Below are 20,372 nucleotides of genomic sequence, written 5' to 3'. Positions count from 1 at the left end.
TGAATAGCAACTCGTGCTGTGTCTTACCCTCTGGTCCGGTGTCAGCAGCACCTTGGGAGGGGGCACCGCATCTGCCTCACAGACCCGCACGAGGCCAGAGGCCACCACCTGGCTGCACAGGACGGCCGCTGGAACACCCAGCTGCGCGGCTTGGTCGCGCAAAGCAGAGCCTTAAAGATGAGACAAAACACAGACACGCACAACAAAATGTACAACTGAAGTAGATTGGTTAAATGCCTTCTCCGAAGCTCTAGCACCACAGAAAATTGCCTTTTGAAGGGGAGAAGAGATCTGGGGGGAAACATGAGGTATGAAAGTAAGACAACTTCAGTCTGACTGAAGAAGCTCACGAGAATCAGGGCAGCACCTGAAGCCCATGGTTGCAGACACACATCTGTGCGTTTTGTATGACAAAAACAAGGGAGCTTGGCAGATACATTCTGACCAAGAACTTTAGCAACTCTTTCCAAAGGAGCACAATAAATTGAGAACTTTTAACAAATTTCAGTTTTTTATAGTTACCACTCCCACAACCGTACGATGATGTTTGACTGAACACGGGTCTGGCTTCCTGATGCCAGCCACACATATGGCGGGCATCGCATGCCACAGATGTGCCGGTCCCTGGGCTGCCAGGTGGAAGCTGGGCCCACAGGCAGCCACCTGCCCCCTGAGGACCAGCCCCTGGTCTGCACTCAATAGAGAGAAATGCTGCGCAGCCTGGAAATAGATGATGCCGCCAGAAAACTGTTTCCTAGCTTATTTGACTTCCAAAACTAATTTAAAGAAACCAGGAAACTGTATCACATGCCCATTACCTTCAAGGCTTTGAAACACAGGCCACTACAGAAGTGAAAACACGTGCAACAGCTGTAAAGGTTCCAAGTGACAGTACTAGATACTATCCACCACTGTGGTCAAGAAATAACTCACGGCAGAAATGTAGAAAATGCTCATTTCTAGCCATTCATTTCCAATTTGTGCCCATGGGAAAGTTTATTCCTGTTTTTATTTACAAGGCTTTTATTTTTATACAAATACCAATACGTATGGTAGCCACCACCTTCAGCAGGAGAAACTGAAAAATTCACGAGTTGCAAGTCTACTTATATTTCTGTGGTCAAGATGAAGAGCTTCTTATCTAAGTTCTTATGCTCTGATCCAAAAGTCCACACAAGAGAGTGTGTGGATGAGCTGGCTCCCTGCACCGTGCAGTCTGTGAAATCCACGTACAATTCCGGCCGAGAGAAGCAGCACTGTGGCCTTCAGGGATCAGCTGCCGACGTAAGCCTGGGGTGTAGGGTTCTCAGAGTAGCAATTGAAAACAAATGAGTGAATTAGTTAATACAGTCGTCCCTCAGTATTCCAGGGGGACTGCTTCCAGGGCCGCCCGTGGATACCAAAATCCGCAGGTGCTCAAGTTCCTTACACAAGATGGCGTACTGTTTGTACATAACCTACACACATCCTCAAGGACACTTTAAATCATCTCTAGATTACTTATAATACCTAAAGCAATGTAAATGCTGTGGAAATAGTTGCAGGCCCACAGCAAATTCAAGTTTTGCTTTTTGGAACTTTGTGGAGTTCTTTTCCCCCCTGAGTATTTCCATCCAAGGTTGGTTTAATCCACAGATGTGGGACCCATGGATACAGAGGGCCGACTGCATCTTTCTGAAATGACAGTCATTACATAATAAAAGTGTGAAAGACCAGAAAATAACTTATTTTTGTTATTCCCACAGAACCCTCCCTGTCTCGTATTCTCAAAGTGGGGTGGGGGACCTAGAGACAGACAAGCAGACCTCGATTTATCGCACTTTGTAGACATTGCCTCTTTTTACAAACTGAAGGTCTGTAAGCACCCAGCAAGTCCATCAGCACCATTTTTCCAACAGCACTTGCTCACTTGGTGTCTCTGTGTCACATTTTGGTAATTCTCACAATATCTCAAGCTTTTTCATTATTATCACATTTGTCATGTTATCTGTGATGCGTGATCTCCGATGTTACCACTGTAACTGTTTTAGGGCATCACTAACTACACCCACAGATGATGGTGAACTTAACCCACAAACATCCTGTGTGCGCTGACTGCTCCACCTCTCGGCCGCTCCCCTGTCTCGCTCCGTCTCTCGGGCCTCCCTCTTCCCTGAGACACAATACTGAAATTAGGCGAATTAATAACCCTACAGTGGCCTCTAAGTGTTCCAGTGAAACGAAGAGTTGCACATCTCTCACTTTAACTCAAAAGCTAGAAATGACTTAGCGAGGAAGGCATGTCGAAAGCTGAGACAGACCTAAAGCCCCTTGCACCAAACAGTTAGCCAAGCTGCGAAGCCAAAGGAGAAGTTCTTAAGGAAATTAAAAGTGCTACTTCAGTGAACACGTGAATGATAAGGAAGCCAAACAGGCTTATCGCTGATATGGAAAAAGTCTGAGTGGTCTGGACAGAAGATCACACCAGCCAGAACATTCCCTTCAGCCAAAGCCTGATCCAGGGCCAGGCCCTAACTCTCTTCAATTCTATGAGGGATGCGAGAGGGGAGGAAGCCACAGAAGCAAAGTCTGAAGCCAGGAGCAGTTGGTTCATGAGGTTGGAGGACAGAAGCCATCTCCACAGCACGAAAGTGCCAGGTGAAGCAGCAGGTGCTGATGAAGAAGCTGCAGCAAGTCCTCCAGAAGCTCTAGCTCAGATCATCCATGAAGGGGACTACACTGAATCACAGATTTTCAATGGAGAGGAAACAGCCTTCTACTGGAAGAAGACGCCGTCCAGGACTTTCATAGCCAGAGAGGAGAAGTCAGTGCCTGGCTGCAAGGAAGAGGCTGACTCTCCTGTTAGGGGCTAATGCAGCTGGAGACTAAGTTGAAGCCAATTCTCATTTACCATCTGAAAATCCTTGGGCGCTTAAGAATTATGGTAAATCAACTGTGCCTGTGCTCTAAAAAAATGGAAAAACAAAACCGGTATGACAGTACATCTGTTGACAACATGGTTTAGTGACTATTTTAAGCCCACCGTTGAGACCTACTTCTCAGAAAAAGAAGAGTCCTTTCAACTGCTTGTTGACAATGCACCTGGTCACCCGAGAGCTCTGTTGGAGATGGGCAATGAGATTCATGCTGTTTTCATGGCTGCTGACATAACACCCATCCTGCAGCCCATGGATCAAGGAAGAATTTCAACTTTCTACTCTTATCATTTAAATAATACACTTCGTAAGGCTATAGCTACCATAGACGGGAACTGCTCTGGTGAATCTGGGCAAAGTGAATTGATGGCCTTCTGGAAAGGATTCACCATTCTAGATGCCATTAAGAACTTAAGAACATTTGTGATTCATGGGAAGGATGTATCAAAATCAAAATGTTGACATTAACAGGAATTTGGAAGAAGTTGATTGCAGCCATCACGGATGACTTTGAGGGGTTCAAAAATTCAGTGAAGGAAGTAACTACAGATGTAGAGGACATAGTAAGAGAACTAGAATTAAAAGTGGAGGCTGAACACCATTTACAATAACCTAAGCAATGTAAGTGCCCATCAACAGGTGAATGGGTAAAGAAGATGTGGTACATACACTCAATGGAATATGACTCAGTCATAAAAAAGAATGAAATAATGCCATTTGCAGCAACATGGATGCACCTAAAGATTATCAAAGTAAGTGAAGTAAGTCAGACAAATGCGGTATGATATCACTTACGTGTGGAATCTAAAAAATTGATACAAATGAACCATTTACAAAACAGAAACAGACTCACAGACATAGAAAACTTACGGTTACCAAAGGGGAAAGGGGGGCAGGGTGGGCTAAATTAGGAGTTTGGGATTAAAATACACACACTACTATATATAAAACAGATAAACAGGGACTTCTCTGGCAGGCCGGTGGTTAAGATTTTGCCTTCCAATGCAGGGGATGCAGGTTCAATCACTGGTTGGGGAGATAAGATTCCACATGCCTTGGGGCCAAAAAACCAAAACATAATACAGAAAAAATACTGTAACAAATTCAAGAAAGACTTTAAAAATCATCCACGTCAGGGACTTCCCTGGTGGCACAATGGTTAAGAATCCACCTGCCAATGCAGGGGACATGGGTTCGAGCCCTGGTCCAGGAAGATCCCACATGCCACGGAGCAGCTAAGCCCGTGCACCACAACTACTGAGCCTGCACTGTAGAGCCTGTGAGCCACAACTACTGAGCCTGCGTGCCACAACTACTGAAGCCCATGCGCCTAGAGCCCATGTTCTGCAACAAGAGAAGCCACCGCAAAGAAAAACCCGCACACCGCAACAAAGAGTAGCCCCGGCTCACCGCAACTAGAGAAAGCCCACGTGCTGCAACGAAGACCCGATGCAGCCAAAAATAAATACATAAAAATAAATTTAATTTAAAAAAATGGTCCACATCAAAAAATCTTAAACAAAAACCAAAAAAACACAGATAAACAACAGGACCTACTGTATAGCACAGGGAACTATACTGGATGTCTTGTAATACCCTATAATGGAAAAGAATCTGAAAAAGTGTATCGAGAGAAAGGGAGAGAGAGCGCGCGCTATCTATATGTGTATAACTGAATCACTTTATTATACACCTGAAGCATTGTTAAGTCAACTATACTTCAATTTAAAAAATTACAAAAATTGAAAAAAAAAAGTAGAGCCTGAAGAAGTGACTGAATTGCTGCAACCTCATGATAAAATTTGAAGGATGAGGAGTTGCGTCTCGTGTCTGAGCAAAGGATGTGGTTTCTTGAGATTGAACATACTCCTTATGAAGATGCCAGGAAGACTGTTGAAATGACAACAAAGGATTTAGACTATTACATAAACTTAATTGATAAAGCAGCAGCAGGGTTTGAAAAGACTGACTCCAGTTTTGAAAGTTCTACTGTGGGTAAAATGCTATCAGCCGGCATTGCAGGCTACAGAGAGAGGATTTGTGAAAGGAAGATACAGCAGACTTCATTGCTGTAATGTTTTAAGAAAAGGCCACAGCCCCCCAGCCTTCAGCAACCTCCACTCTGGTCAGTCAGCAGCCATCAACACTGAGGGAAGACCCTCCACCAGCAAAAAGATTACGAATCTCTGAAGGCTTAGGTGATGGTTAGCATTTTTAGCCATGAAGTAGTTTTTTTTTTTTAAGGTTTTTTGTTTTTTATTTTATTTATTTATTTTTGGCTGCATTGGGTCTTTGCCGCTGTGCGCAGGCTTCCTCTAGTTGCAGAAAGCAGGGGTTACTCTTCATTGCGGTGCACGGGCCTCTCATTGTGGTATCCTCTCCCGTTGCGGAGCACGGGCTCTAGAGCGCAGGCTCAGCAGTCATGGCGCACGGGCCTAGACGCTCCACGGCATGTGGGATCTTCCCAGACCAGGGCTCGAACCCATGTCCCCTGCATTGGCAGGCAGATTCCCAACCACTGCGCCACCAGGGAAGCCCCAATAAAGCAGTTTTTCGAATTTTAATAACAGAGCATTTTTTAATTAAGGTATGTACATTTTTTTAGACAATGCTGTTGTACACTTAGTAGACTACAGTATTTATTGTGTAAACATGAAGTTTATATGCATCAGGAAACCGAAACATTCGTGGGACTCGCTTTCCTGCAATATCCACTTTCTAGCAGTGGTATGAACCCAAACCACAGTCTCCCCAGGTTAGCCTGTATCTCTGGCTGCCTGCTGCACTTCCCTACCCAGCAGAGCCTGTTCTCACCACTTCCAGAAACGAGGGGCATGTTTCTGTCCCGTTTTTCCAAGGGTAACTTTGGTTCCTACTGCTTCTGAGTCCGATGCTGAGTCACTGTTTTTAAATAAGAGCCCCATAACAAACCTCCAGCAAGTCACAAAAGCTTGTGGCTGGTGACCACACATATAAGCAGAAAACCATTACCTGGGGGAATCTACACATCTGCTTGTTGTAAGCAAATCAAAGTCACTTTACGTACAGCAAAAACTAACACAACATTGTAAAGCAACTATACTGCAATGAAATTGTTTTTAAAAAGTCACTTTACATAAAGCTCTTCCGTAACTCAATCTGTTGAGAAAATGAAGCTCTAACTTACCTATCAATGAACTGGAAAGGTCAATGTGGGCCCCAGGACCATCATAATCAATCAACCGGTTGAGACACAGCTGTTTACCGGGAGGACCTTCTACCTAGAAACCAAACACCAAGCACTCCATTTTAAAATTCAAGCCATGTCCTGAAAACACCCAGAGCGTCCACAGTGCTTGCCTACTGCACTATTCCCAAATATTCCGAGGGAAAGAAGCATTTTAAAAGGTGAAACTTACTGAAGCCTTTGAGAACTACCAGATTCCTCTCCGGACTGTTTTACCTCCAAATAGATACGTGCTCCCGGTTACTTTTCTCACCTGGACAGCAAACTTAGTGCGTGCTTCTCCCAGATACTCACGAGGCTTGCCAGGTGTCTTTCATGAAGATGATGCTCGGCTGGGCTCAAAATCCCCAAACCCAAATGTGCTGGCAAAGGCGCAACCAACTTCCACTCACCTCCAGCACAAGGTCACCCAGGTTTAGGTGGCCCCTCAGGAGGCGCAGAGCCGACTCCCTGACCTTCTGCTCACCTTCGGGACCCAATTTCTGCCTCTTGACCCTTCCCGCTAGGGGAGAAAATCAGTTTCAAAAAATTACAGCACTCTTTAAAAACTCAAGCAAGGAAACACCGTGACACCCTGTACCCCTGGAGGTGACGCACCCGGGAATGTCACTTCCATGGGATTCCTGTCAAAACCACACAAGCTTAATCTAATCCTGAGACACATCCAACTGAGGGACACTCCTCCAAACATCCAGGTCGGGAAGACTCAGGAACTGTCACCCTCTGGAGGAGACCAAGTTGACGGGAGTAACTGCCACGCGGGAGACTGGTCCGAAAAAGGGCATTATGGGGAAAACTGGTGAAACCCGAGTAAAGTGTAGTATCGCTGGCAGGATGGTACCAACGCTCGTTTCCCGGGATTGATCTTTTCAAAGAGGTTACGCGACGCTGGGGCTACGCGGAGCTGAACAGTTACTGTCATCCAGGCTACTGGGGGCGGGGGGCAGTGAATCTTAACTCCCTACCTTCTGGAAACACCCCTCTTGGCCACTCGTTGGACAGAGTGGACAGAGGGCTGCCAGGAGGGGACAGCTCGGGGTGGGCGTGGGGGAGGAGGAGGGCGGGGGGGGTGAGGCGGGACGGGCGGGGATGAGGTGGGGACAGGCCGGGCACCGGGATGAGCGGGGGACGGGCGGGGGTCGGCGTGAGGCGGGGACAGGCCGGGAGTCGGGGGTGAGCGGGGGACGGGCCGGGGGTCAGGGTGGGGGGGGACGGGTGGGGGTCGAAGTCAGCGGGGGACGGGAGGGGGTCGAGGTGAGGGGGGGACGGGCCGCGATCGGGCGCAGTGGGGGGGGACGGGGACGGGCCGAAGGAGGCTGGGGCAGGAAGGGGTCTTGGGGCCCCGCGCCCACCTACCCAGCAGCTCGACCCAGGCCCGCCTGCAGCCCCCGTGCCCCGGGTCCGAGGCAGCGCCCCGCGCCTGGGAGGCCGACATGTCGCGAACGAGCCACGGGCGACGTCTCTCGGCTTCTGGCCCGCGTTTCCTTCCCATTGGCCGCGGACAGGCGCGCGCGCCCATTGGCTGCCAGCTGCCCGGCCGCACCCTTCAGGGCGGAGCCTCGGTAGCCATCTTGGTGGCGCCGCACGGCGGCCATCTTGGTGGTGGCGGGAGCGCGGTATGACTGACGCCTGGGCCAGGTAGGTAGCACTGACGTTGGAGGTTTGCGGTGCTGATTCAAACGGCGTCACGGGCGAGAACACTGTGCCATCCCTTGTGCGTTAGTCCTGTCGAGATGACCCAGAGCTGGGCATGAAGAAGCAATCCGACAAACCCAAATCCAGGGAGACGCTAAAACCGCGCTGCCAGTTGGAAACCGTGTAGGACGAGTCTGCGCCCTCGTCTCCCGCGGAACCCGGGGCGGCGGTGTTACTGCGGAGCTGAGGCTTGCTCTGCCTTGACTTCAATTAAGTGTAAACGAGAGGCCGCCTGGTCGACAGCGCCGCTCACCCCGGCCGAGCACAGCCAGGGGTCGCACCCACAGGGGTCACACCCACAGGGGTCACACACAGGAAGTCCTTTCCAGCCCCTCTCCCCTCTCTGGAGGATGAGGGGGAAGGAGGGCTGAAAATCCCAGGCTTGTAAGCATGGCTTGGCCTTTCTGGCCTTCAGCCCCTGTGCCGGAGCCAACCAGGAGCCCACCCAGTGTCCACCTGTTAGAGAAAAAGATGCTCCTAGCATTCTTCCCACTTAGGAATTTACAGGGGTTTCACGGGGTCTGTGCCACGATAGGCACAGAGACCGACATTCATTTCTGTTATCTCACAATCACTGTGCAGCCCCGTGTCTCAGTGTCCGGGTTTTCACACAACATGGTCCCATCGGCCGTGAAGACCTTGCGGGTGCAGGATGCCCTCAAAGAGCACCACTGCCACCTCCTGAACTGCTTCCACGTGGCTGGAAACTCCAAGTTTTCAAGTTTGCATGCACGCCATGACCACCCTGCATAACTGCTGCTGCCCAACCCAGGGTGGGGGCTGCTAAACTTGCGTAAACAAGGGTCCACTGGAGGTGGACCTTGGGGATTGCAAAAAGCGGCCACGAGTCCTCCCCCCCATCTCCGTCCCTTCCGTTTGGGCTGGTAATGACACAGGAGTGACGTGACACAAACAGGAGTTTGAAAAGAGATGGTGCTGAGAGCCAGGTACCTCCAAGGAACACACGTGAGCGAGCCTGCTGAGGACCACCCACGTGGAGGAGAGGTGGCCGCCCAGCCAGCAGTCCCATGCCCTGGCCAGCAGCCTGCCTGCTGCCAGACCTGGAAATTAGGCCATCACAGGCCGTCCAGCTGCTGAGTACCCAGCAGTGAGGTAAACAAGGGGAAGAGGCTGGCTGAGACCAGAGCTGCCAGAGACCACACGGCTGCACACTAAGCAGCAGCTTAGGAGGGGAGGGGAGTACCCACGTGGCCTTGTAAGCGCTGTGAAGCCCTCGGCCTCCGCGCCAAGGGAGCAGGGCCCTGGCGGGTGCACATCACGAGCTATGCAGCTGGTTGAAAAGAGACTGTAGGGAGGCAAAGGCAGGGCACAGAGGCCAGGGGGATGGCCTCAGGCCATTATTGGGCAACGGACAGGGGGCGTGACCAGCGCGGGGGTCATGAGATGGAGAGAAGTGATGAGCTCGGTTCCTACTTCGAAGGTTGATCTGCCAGGTGAGGAAGAAGTGCAGAGTTTTCTAACCCGAGCCATTGGGAGGGCAGAGATACACATCATACAAACATACATCATATACACATACACATGCATCACACACATATATCATACATACACACACCATACATGCCTCATACACACACACATACAAACATACATCATATACACATGCATCTCACACACATATATACCATACATACACACACCATAATGCATCATACATACATACAAACATGCATCATACACACACATATACCATACATACACACATCATACACACACGCATCATACACATGCACCATATACACATGCATCGTACACACGTCATACACACACATATACACACATCATGCATACATCAGATACACATGCACGTATCATTCACACATGTCATATGCACACATACATTGCACCCACATGCATCATACAAACATACGTCATGCATACATACACTGTACACACACATCATGTACATACATCCACATATCATATACCCATGCATACATCATATATACACGTGCATCATATACGTACACACACGCCTCACCTGAGAGGTGGAGACACTGGGAGGACGGTTTGAGAGGCAATAACAGGAGGGGCTCAGAGTTCAAGCGTGAGTGTGTCAGATTCAAGATGCCAGACCCCTGGATGGGGCTGCCGGGGGAAGTAGGTCATAGAAGCTTCAACACACACGTACGTACATACACCCACACACGCGTACACACGCCCCAGGCACACCAGAGCTATCCCCTCCTGCCCATCATCGCAGTCCTCATCCTTCTGCTTCAAAGAACGATGAAAAGCAGCTATTTGAAGCACATCGAACATGCCATTGTCATGACCTGCGTGCCTCCTGTGCCGGGTGAGACCTTCTATCAGAAATCGGCCATAGCTCAGTGTTTCCAAAACATCGCTCGTGCATGTGCCTTCCCAGCGCCCACTGATAATCAGCATTATTTAGGGACTATTTTCCGTTACATTTAATCACTTCTTAAAAACCAAAATCTAATTTAAAAGAAAACTGTATGTGCCAATATAAATGGAAATCCATTATTCTCCTGTATCATAAACTAAATATGAAACAACTTAAAGAAATCTGTTTAAAATTTGCCTTTGTTTCACCTGAAATCACCTCGCGAATTTAACTTGCATCTAGGATGTGGAAAGCTTCAAAGACCATCGCTGAGGCTGCATTGGGACAACAGAAAACACCGCTCCCATCACCACCAAGCTAACAAGTGCTGAGTGATAGTAACAGCAGCCACCACTCCGGGTGAGGCCAAAGTGTGCAGAGACAAGGAAGGCTGTCAGCGGAGAGTGGGCAGCTGCACTGAGAAAACCCCTCAGCAGCATCCCTCATCCCCACCATAAGCACAGGGCAGGGCTGGAGGAGTCTCGTGTGGAAGGTGGCCACAGCACACTGAAACACAGATCCAGCTCAACGCCAGACCAGACTGACTCACCCCCCCCACCCCACTAATGACCGAGCAGAGAAGGAGGCATGAACACTACCTCAGACTCTCCTGGCCCACACACGATGTTGGGCATGCAATCAAAAATTACGAGACAGACAAAAGAAGCAAGAGAAAAAAAATCAACCCATCCCTAAAAGGCAAGGTAGGTAACAGAACCAAACCCAGATGTGGCCCAGATGTTGGAACAGTCACACAGGGAATTTTAAGTAACTATGGTTCATATGCTAAAGTCTCTGGTGGAAAAGGTGGGCAACGTGCATGAAGGAATGAGGAGATTCAGCAGACACGTGAAAAGTATGAGAGAGAAAAACATGGTCACAGAGATAAAGAGTGCCTTCAATGGCTCATCAGTGGGCTCAACACAGGTGAGGAGAAATAAAAATTACTCTAACAGGAAAATAAAGAGGAACTTAAGAAAAAAAAAGAGCACCGGGCTTCCCTGGTGGCGCAGTGGTTGAGAGTCCGCCTGCCGATGCAGGGGACACGGGTTCGTGCCCCGGTCCGGGAGGATCCCACATGCCGCGGAGTGGCTGGGCCCGTGAGCCATGGCCGCTGAGCCTGCGCGTCCGGAGCCTGCGCTCCGCAGTGGGAGAGGCCACAACAGTGAGAGGCCCACGTACCGCAAAAAAAAAAAAAAAAAAGCACCTAAGAGCTGTGGGATACTACCAAATGGTATGACATACATGTCATAGGACTCCCGAAAAAAGAAGAAAGAGAAAACAATGCAGAAAAAATATTTGCGAGGTAATGGCCAAGAATGTTCCCAAAATAATGAGACAGCAAACACCAGATCTAAGAAGTTCAGAAGACACAAAACAGGATAAACATGGGATGAAACACACACACACACACACACACACACACACACACACACGGACACACGCACCCCATATTCAAACTGCTGAAACCAAAGAAATAGAGTCCTGAAGGCAGCTAGAAAACAAAGGTGCCTTAAATGCAGAATAACAAAGATAAGAATTACAGCAGATTCCTCTCGAGAAACTATGCAAACAGAAGACAACAAAGCGACATATTTAAAGGGTTGAGGGGGAAAATCAACCCACATTTCTATACCTAGCAAAGACATCTTTTTAAAAATAAAAAGCAAAATAAAGACTTTTCAGACGTGAACAAGTTTATCACCAGACCTGCATTAGAATAAATATTCAAGAAAGCTCTCCAGTCAGAAGGAATGTATCAGACGCCTGGATCTACACACAGACGAATACAGTGAAGGTAAATATCAATCACTCTAAAAGGTAATTGTCTGTTTCAAGCAAAAACAGTAGCACTGAATTGCAGGTTTATTGCGTATGTAAAAATAAAATGTATGCCAGTGCTAGCCCAGAGGATTGGACACAAGAACTGGAAGTGAACAGTCGTAAGGGTCATGGAACGTATCAATTGTGGCAGTGGTTATATGACTGTGTTTGTCAAAAATCATTAACATATACATTAAAAGGGGTGAATTTTACTGTCTGTACATTATACTTCAATTAAAAATTTAACTCTCATGGGGGAATCACTGAAGGTGGCAGAGCAGGAAGACCCTGAACTCACCTCCTCCCAAAGGCACTCCAAAATTACAACTATTTACAGAGCAGCTATTGATGAAAAAGACTGAGCCACTAGAAAACATCTTCCACGACTAAGACATAAAGAAGGAACTTCAACGATGGGTAGTCACGCGGGGTTGTGGGTTAGCCAAGACCCATATCCCCAGGTGGGCAACCCACAAATGGGAGGATAATTACAACCGCAGAGGTTCTCCCTAAGGAGCGAGGGAGCCCCACATCGGGCTCCCCAGTCCAAGGGTCTATACCGGGAAGACAAAACCCCAGAGCATTTGGCTTTAAAGGCCAGCAGGGCTTATTCTGGGAGAGCCAGAGGGCAGTGGGAAAGAGAGGCTCCACTCTTAAAGAGCTCACACAAAACCTCGCACGCTCCAGGATCCAGGGCAGAAGCTGTAATTTGAAAGGAGCCTGGGTCAGACCCACTGGCTGAGCTTGGAGAGCCTCCCGCAGAGGCGGGAGGCACCTACAGCTCACCCAGGGGACACAGACCGCTGGCTGCGGTCACTGTGGGAGCTCATTCTACCATGTAGGCTCTGGTCCTGGTAGATGCCATTGTGGAATCCTCCTCTAGCTTATTAGCCTCAGGACCCAGCCCCACCTGGGCCCACCAGCCCGTAGGAACCAATACTGGCCAAGCAGCTATCTAGGCAGGGACGCGGCTCCATCCACCAGCAGACAGGCTGCCTTATGACCCCGAACCCACAGCCGCCCCTGGACACATCCCTGCCCACCAGAAAGCCCAGGACCTGGCCCCGCATACCAGTGCACGAGCACTAGACCTTATACCCCAAAGCCCTGCAGCTGGAGAGCCTGGGACCCAGCTCCACCCACCAGTGGGCGGGCACCAGCTCCGGAATCCCCTGGGCCCAGGCCCCGCCCACCAGTGAGCCTGCTCTAGACTCTGGACCAGCCTCACCCATCAGTAGGCAGACAGCGGCCCCAGGACAACTGTGGCCCCACAGCCGGCCTTGGTAGGATCGAGCCCAGCTCTGAGACACCTTAGGCCCCTCAACTAGCCACCGAGGACCCAGCCCCACTCTGCAGCAGGCACAAGCTTCGGGACATCCCCGGACCCCGCAGCCAGCTGTGTCAGGAACTGGCCCCATCTATCAGCAGCCCGACACCACCTCTGGGACCCCTGGGCCCTGCAGCCAGACCTCAGAGCCTGGCTCTGTCCGCCAGTGGGCCTGCACTAGCCCCAGGACCTGGCTTCACCCATCAGTGGGTGAAGCCCCGGGATCTCCTGGACCCTGCCCCTGCCCACCAATGAGCCAGCACTAGACCCAGGTTCCGCACCCAGCCACCTCGTGACCCAGCCCCGCCAAACACTCATTGGTGAGATTTCCAAACATAAAATGGTCTTTATGAGAATTGATAGTTCTTTTCTAGTAAGCTATTCCATGCGGGTAGTTTGTATTTGACAATTTATAACACTGATCAGACAAGAGTAGGGAAATGTTTACGTCACAGAACAAGGTGATTTTAGGCAGTGTTCTCAGTGTGTCCAGACCAGCAGTAGCCTCAGCATCACCCAGGTTTTGTTAGACATGCAAATTTTCGGGCCACACCTCAGACCAAATGAGACAGAAAATAACCCGGGAAGGGTTCCAGACACCTAGGTCTCAACAAGACTTCCTGTGGATTCCGATGCATGCTAAAGTGTCAGAGCCATTGCTCTAGGAATATAAAATAATTGTGACGATCTGCAAACCTCAAGTGCAATGGTTAACATAAAATAAATTTTACCCGAATGGTCAGGGTCATCACCAAAAATGTGCTGTTGCTTTGTGAATGAGGAAAGGTCAGGTTTATTTCATTCACTGCTATACCCCTATCAGAACACCGTCCAGCATTCAGAAATGCATTGATAAATACTAGTTGAGTTAAATAATTTTTTAAAAGAATCTGTTGTTCAACTTCACTCCAATAAGAGAAATGCAAATTAAGCCATTTTTCCCGCATCAAAGATACAAAAGTTTGATCACACCCTGCCTCAAGGGAGCTTAGGGAAATAAAGACCCTCAAACATTACTAGTGGGAGTGTATAGTGTGCAGCCTCTGTGAAGGGCGGTTTGATAATATTTATTAAAATGACAGATTTGTATATCCTTTGCCCCAGCAAGTCCATTTCTTAGAATTTATACTGCACAAGTATCAGCTGTACTCTTACACTGTCCAAGATACTTGGGGCAGCAGTAATTAAGCCAACAAAATCTATGCCCTCACAAAGCACTGCGTACAAAGTTATCCATTCAAGACTGGAAAAAGCCTATTCCCCCTGCCCCCCCCCCCCCGTCCCCGGCGGGGATATGCAGCTGTACAGAGAACGCAGAAGCTCTTCACATGCCGATACGAACCATTCCCCACCCCCCACCCCCACTGATGAGTAAATACGCAGAGCACAGGACAGGGTGTATGATGTGCTGACCTCGGGGACATGTGTGTTTGAAACAAGCATATGACTAGAAGTTCTAGAAGGATAAACAAAAGCCAGACACAGTGACTACCCCTGGGGCCAGTGTCTGGTGGAAGATTTTGCAGTTTATACCTTTTTGTACTTTTGAACATCGATCCATGTCAAATTAGCCAACAGCAATTTACACAGTTATTTCTACAATCTTACCAAGTTCAGGCCCCAGCAAGCATTTGAGGCTCACCCCCCCATCCAAGATCACATGTCAGCTCTGAGGTAAAGCTTGCTTCACTCCAGTCTGTGCAGCGGAAGACATGGTACGACAGAGAAGTTGATACAGCAGCTAGTGTGTGTGTACATTTGGAAAACGTTTGATTCCTTTTTAACTTCCCTGCATTACCTGTTCAAAACATTGTTGACCTAAAACAATGAAACGGCCAGTTATTTTACCAGCAAAATGGGTTTACTCAGGAATAGCAAAGAATTGCAATTCAGGACATGCAATCCATGGCGAACCCCAGGCAAGTCCAGAGGACAAAGGAGAGGAACTTCTTTTATAGAGGAGAGAAAGGCGTTTGGGGAGAGGATGTTGTAAACAAAGGGTCCATTGGAGGAAACTGGGACTTGGAAGTGTAGTGGCTTTTCATTGGCTGAGCTGTGGTGGTGTCTCATTGGCTGGGCTGTTGCGGGCAGGGAGAAATTCTTCCTTGCCCTGATGGGTAGGAAAGTAGTAAGCTTCTTCCTCTTGGGTCTGTAGTTGAGGTGGGGTCGTAGGGCGTGAGTGTTCCCACTTCTGGCCTCCCGACTCCATTTTAAATGAGGCTTCTGTTAATTTTCACAACATAAATACAACTGCAAATGACCGCCAGTGTCATCAATGGGGAGCAAACAGTGTTCTCGAGTATTTTCTCGGCTCCTGATCGGGAATCCGGGGTAAGCATGTAAGTACTCCTTGTTCCCTCCTTCACAGGACAGCCCTGTCTGCCTCCCCTCCTCTTCCCATCATCTTGTGGGATTTCCTCTCATCACCTGGGCTTAGCTGAGCTCTGGGTCCCCGCCTCTTCTCCTGTCTCCACCTCTTCCTAATACCAGCCTAGAAATCCTGCAGCCATGCCAGTCCCAGAGCCCTTTCCCCAGAGCTGTACTGGGCTCCCTTTTAGAGATCAAGCACAGCCTGGGCCTATCTGGCATCCCTGGGGATTCATGGGCTTTATCATTATCCCAAAATAATCCTAAAGCACAAAACCACAGCCTCTCGAGTTTCAGCTTTTCCTCCCGGACCCCTGAGCCCTGCCTCGCTGCAAGGATCGTGACAAAGACAGCATTCAGGGACCTCTGAGTCGTGGACACAAGGGCCTCGTTGCTCACAGCGTTCAGTGTGCAGGTCCCTTGGGAGAAGCCGACCTGTTTTTCAAGCTGAAGTGGAATTCAGTGCAGGCTGAGAGCCTCTGCCTTCCCCTCACAGCAGGTGAAGTGGTTCTACCTGTGTCTAGGGGAGTCCAAGGGCCTTTCATCTCAAATTGTCTTTGATGTTTAACCCAATCGCTCATATGCCTGACTCACTCTGACCTTTGTCTCAAAACCCTCAGCGTGCTCTCAGTGCGGTACCTTGGACCCTGGAGCCCTACACCCTCCCCTCCTGCAATCAGGTAACTATATTCCACAGGGCACCTGGGCTTCCAGTCCTAAATTATCTTTTTGGCTTCCAGGGGCCAAAAATTAGGATCCTTTAGTTTCTGTGTCCGCAAAGATGCTCAGAGGTATAATTCCTGGAGATCTGAATCTCTGGCCAATGGCAGTCATGAGCCAACCACCCCTCTGATTGCACTGCCCTGGCATGGACATGATCTCTAATTCCCTCAAAGCATCAAACACAGAGCATGGGAAAACACCAACATAACCAGTGGGGTTATGTAGCCACCTGTAACCCTTCCCCGACTGCAGAGACTGTGTTTCCTCGTGGCTGTTTCCCCTGAGAGACTGGTGGATCCTTGGGAGGACCTGGGCAGGTTTTTCACTGGTCTTTCCCAGGCATAAGACATTAACGCCCAGTGCTCAGCAAATATGTGTGAATGAACAGCCTACACTGTAAGATGAATGTTTGGGGAGTGTGTTTGCTAATGCGATAACTTGAGAGTGATTCTCCAACTGCAAGCACTGGTGGATCAGTCACGTCACTAAATGTTTCGATTCTGCTTCCAAGCACAGCCTCCCTTCCCCGGGCCTTCCTCGTGTATTGGAAATGAAGGCTAAAGGACGTGGCTTCAGGAGTGGTCTATTGATGATCCCGTCGTGTAGAAATGACCTGGATCCAACGCTTTCCAGGTTGGGTCCATGACTGACCATCAATTTCTATCATGTTTCTCTGTTGAGACTCTGAACAGTTGGAAATAGCCTGTTTCATTTCTAAACTCCAAGGGGCAACTTCAAGTCATGGAAGAACTAACATCTCTTTGACGCTGACGTTCTGTGTTGCGTACTTGGCAGACAAAGACCTCCATATATTAGCCCGAGAGCCACTTCCTACTGGGATAAACCCCATGCCTACTTTTTTGTGTGTGTGTGGCCCCGCCCACGGCATGCAGGATCTTAGTTTCCTGACCAGGGATTGAACCCGTGCCCCCTGCATTGGGAGTGCAGAGTCTTAACCACTGGACAGCCAGGGAAGTCCCCCCGTTCCCATTTTAACCAGGCATCGTCTGCTCTCCCTCAGTGTGTGGAGCCCAGACAGCTATCAATTTACCCACACCAGTTCCTTATGGCAGAGCCCTCAGTCTGATTTAAAATATTGACTCGGCTTTTTAAAGTATGGCTGTGCCTGGGCTGTACTCCACCCCAGGAAGGAAGTGATTACCTTGACTCTGACTTGTGACCAATGGGTGGAACTTGTCACTATACCCAGAGCTTCTAGCAACCAGATCAGAGCCTGCTGCATCTGGTCACTCGAGTCACGGGCCCCTTTGATCAGCGTTGGTTTGGTGAATTCACTTCCTTTCCCTTCATTGACTTAGACGCCACTCTCGGGCTCCCAATCTAAGAGCTTGAAACCCCGCTCACTGCCACCACCACCTGCAGGCTGTTACTTCTCACCTTATGTCCATTTCTAGATCTCATCTAGGACATTTTTGGGAGATGTACGAATAAATGACCTGGCAGGGAAAAACGAAATGGTTTCTAGGAGCATCTAGGGGGCCGACGGATGCTTCTGCTTCATTATTTGCTTGTGGCTAGAGGGACAAACCTTCAGATACCAAGAGATATGGAAGTAGAACCTACCTAACTTAAAATTTTTTTTAGTAAAACCCCAGTGTTCTAAATCTTGCTGGCTGAAGTGCACAGGGATCCCTGAGAAAACAATTAATGCCAGATCAGAAAGGGTATCATACGTTACACAGGTGACCTCAGGGCCCCTGCATCAGGCAGGTGCGAGTCATCACTATGCCATCTACAAACTGACACTTGCCATCTACCTCTCCGAGGATTAAATCATGAGGTGCTTCAGCTGCTGAACTTCAACACCCCCTGAAAGGAGTTCGGGGTGGAAATCAGGAAAGAGGCCCTCTGGGCACTGGGAAAGACTGGCACAACAGTCCTTCAGATAGCCAGATATTTTCACAAGAAGATTTTATGAGCCCAATTCTTGCATCTCCTTGTATCTAGAAAAGCACTAAAATCATTAATGGTGACATCTGCTCCCCGTGACCTGCAGCAACTCTCTGCAAAAAAATGGGCTTGGGGCTTCCCTGGTGGCGCAGTGGTTGAGAGTCCACCTGCCGATGCGGGGGACGCGGGTTCGTGCCCCGGTCCGGGAAGATCCCACATGCCGCGGAGCGGCTGGGCCCGTGAGCCATGGCCGCTGAGCCTGCACGTCTGGAGCCTGTGCTCCGCAACGGGAGAGGCCACAACAGTGAGAGGCCCGCGTACCGCAAAAAAACAAAAACAAAAAAAAAAAAACGGGCTTGACTGTACATACCCCTGTTCACCAAAATCATGTATATACTGACCTCCCCCGCTACCCCTTTGGAGCAGTTGCTCAGAGCTCTCTGAAATGCTGTCTCCCGGGCTATAGTCCTCATTTTGCCCCAAATAAAACTTAACTCACAACTCTCACGTTGTGCATTTCTTTTAGTCAAGAACTAGGTCCTTACCAAGGCCCGTGGTCATCAACTGAGATCCTAAAACCGTCTGGTCAGTAAGGGAAACCTGAGGCCCTTTGAAGAACAAGGAAGGTGCTTCTGGCTACAACCCAACCCGCTTCCAATTAGAGTATACCACCTTCCGCTCTGGGGCCAGGGTGCCCCTCCTGAGATGCTCCCACCACCAGGAGTCAGAGGGGTAGCTCGGCCTACAGTAGGAGCAGTGACCCTAACTTCGGTGAGCTGGTAATGTTTCAAGTGGAAGTCTTTATCCCCACGGAATCTGAAAGCAAAAAGCACCCCTTGCGTGGGCCCATCAGGAACCACCACGTGGGGGAGGACAGCTCTGCGTATCGCACATCCCTGGCACTGTGTGTTGTGAGTTAGGGCCTTTCCTAACCACTGTGTGGGAACTCCCCACTGTGGGTTTCTCGCTGTCGCTGATCTAAGACAGACCCGGAGATTCTCCCTTCCGTCTACTGACAACCATGGATGGGGGTTTAGAGTGGGTAAAGATTAGGCGGGAAGATTGACCTGAGTCCCAGGTGCCTGCGGTTCACTCCGGAGACTGCAAGCCCCAGGCTCCAACTTTCCATCTGCAAAGTGAGAGCGCTCCTGCGATTTTGGGCTGCATAAACGCCGAGGGCCAGGAAGGCCCTGAAAGTCTCCGGCTGCTGAACACCAAAACTTTTGATACAATTCATCTTTACCAAACTCCTTTTTGCTGGAAGATTAAAATTCCAGATGCGGTTATCTGACAGTAAGGAATTCCCACGGAACTTTCAAGTTCAAAGTTCCACCTCAGACCTGAAAATATCGCCAGCATGGAGAAATTTCCAGGAATCTGCACGACATCAGCTCCCCAGGGGATCCAGGGTCGGACCCTTGCCTTTTTGCCTCTTACTTCCCAGGGCCGTTTGGCCGTGTTATTCTGACCCGGTACAGCCAGGGCTGAATAGGCCTCGCCTGAGGCTGTGAGCCGGTGCCGCCTCCCGCGCACGGCGAGAGGCCAGCCGGGTACGAAGCGCTGCTCCACCGCCGGTGAACTGCGCCTCTGCGCATGTTCCACGGAGACACCGGGGCTCTTAACGCTGCCGCGTGTCCCGCTGGAAAGGGACGCCTATTAAGTGCTTCCTACTCGGGTCTTTCTGCCTCTCATCACCCTGAGTGGTGGCTCCTGAGGTCACTCTGCCAGCCGGCTCTGCGGCACCGTCTGCTCCTCCTGCAGTCACGGGCCTCCCGGCTCTGCCGCAGCCCAGAGTCCAACGTGCCGGGGGCCCCACTATTACCGCGGTGGGTCTTGGGCTGGATGCTGGCCTGGCACGCGTGTGAGAGCCTGGCGTGGGTTCGCGGGCAGGGCGACGAGAACCGCGTCTCAGTACGCGCCTCCCTGCAAGCGTCCCTCTGCGGGTCCCGGCTCTGCACACCGCTCCCCGTCCCTTCCACCTTCCTCACCGCGCCCCCTCCCCCGGACCCCCCCCCC

General features: G+C 49.9%; 1 protein-coding gene and 1 pseudogene across 14 annotated transcripts in view; one reads left to right on the top strand and one right to left on the bottom strand.

Annotated features, from left to right (window-relative positions):
- The window catches only part of FANCA (FA complementation group A), a 51,204-nt gene extending 43,161 nt beyond the window's left edge, over window positions 1-8,043 (bottom strand). For 3 of the 14 annotated variants that reach the window (XM_027118897.1, XM_027118898.1, XM_027118900.1), the window contains exons 1-4: window positions 7,498-8,027; window positions 6,534-6,643; window positions 6,082-6,175; window positions 28-170 (exon numbers count right to left, since the gene is read on the bottom strand). In XM_027118897.1, coding sequence (XP_026974698.1) covers window positions 28-170; window positions 6,082-6,175; window positions 6,534-6,643; window positions 7,498-7,660 — 510 coding nt within the window. In that variant the 5' untranslated portion in view covers window positions 7,661-8,027. Of the gene's footprint in view, window positions 1-27; window positions 171-6,081; window positions 6,176-6,533; window positions 6,644-7,497 lie in introns of all 14 variants that reach the window. The other 11 variants (XR_003435345.1, XM_027118906.1, XR_003435347.1 and 8 more) reach the window with 8 other exon arrangements.
- Window positions 2,057-3,632, top strand: LOC113627318 (tigger transposable element-derived protein 1-like; annotated as a pseudogene).
- Window positions 8,044-20,372: the final 12,329 nt, after the last annotated feature.

Source organism: Aethalodelphis obliquidens, unplaced genomic scaffold (genome assembly GCF_003676395.1).
Source record: "Aethalodelphis obliquidens isolate GAN/ISIS:26980383/991018 unplaced genomic scaffold, ASM367639v1 scaffold20, whole genome shotgun sequence".
Lineage (NCBI taxonomy): Eukaryota > Metazoa > Chordata > Mammalia > Artiodactyla > Delphinidae > Aethalodelphis > Aethalodelphis obliquidens.
Note: the sequence above shows the minus strand (reverse complement) of the source record. Positions and strands in the feature narration are given on the sequence as shown.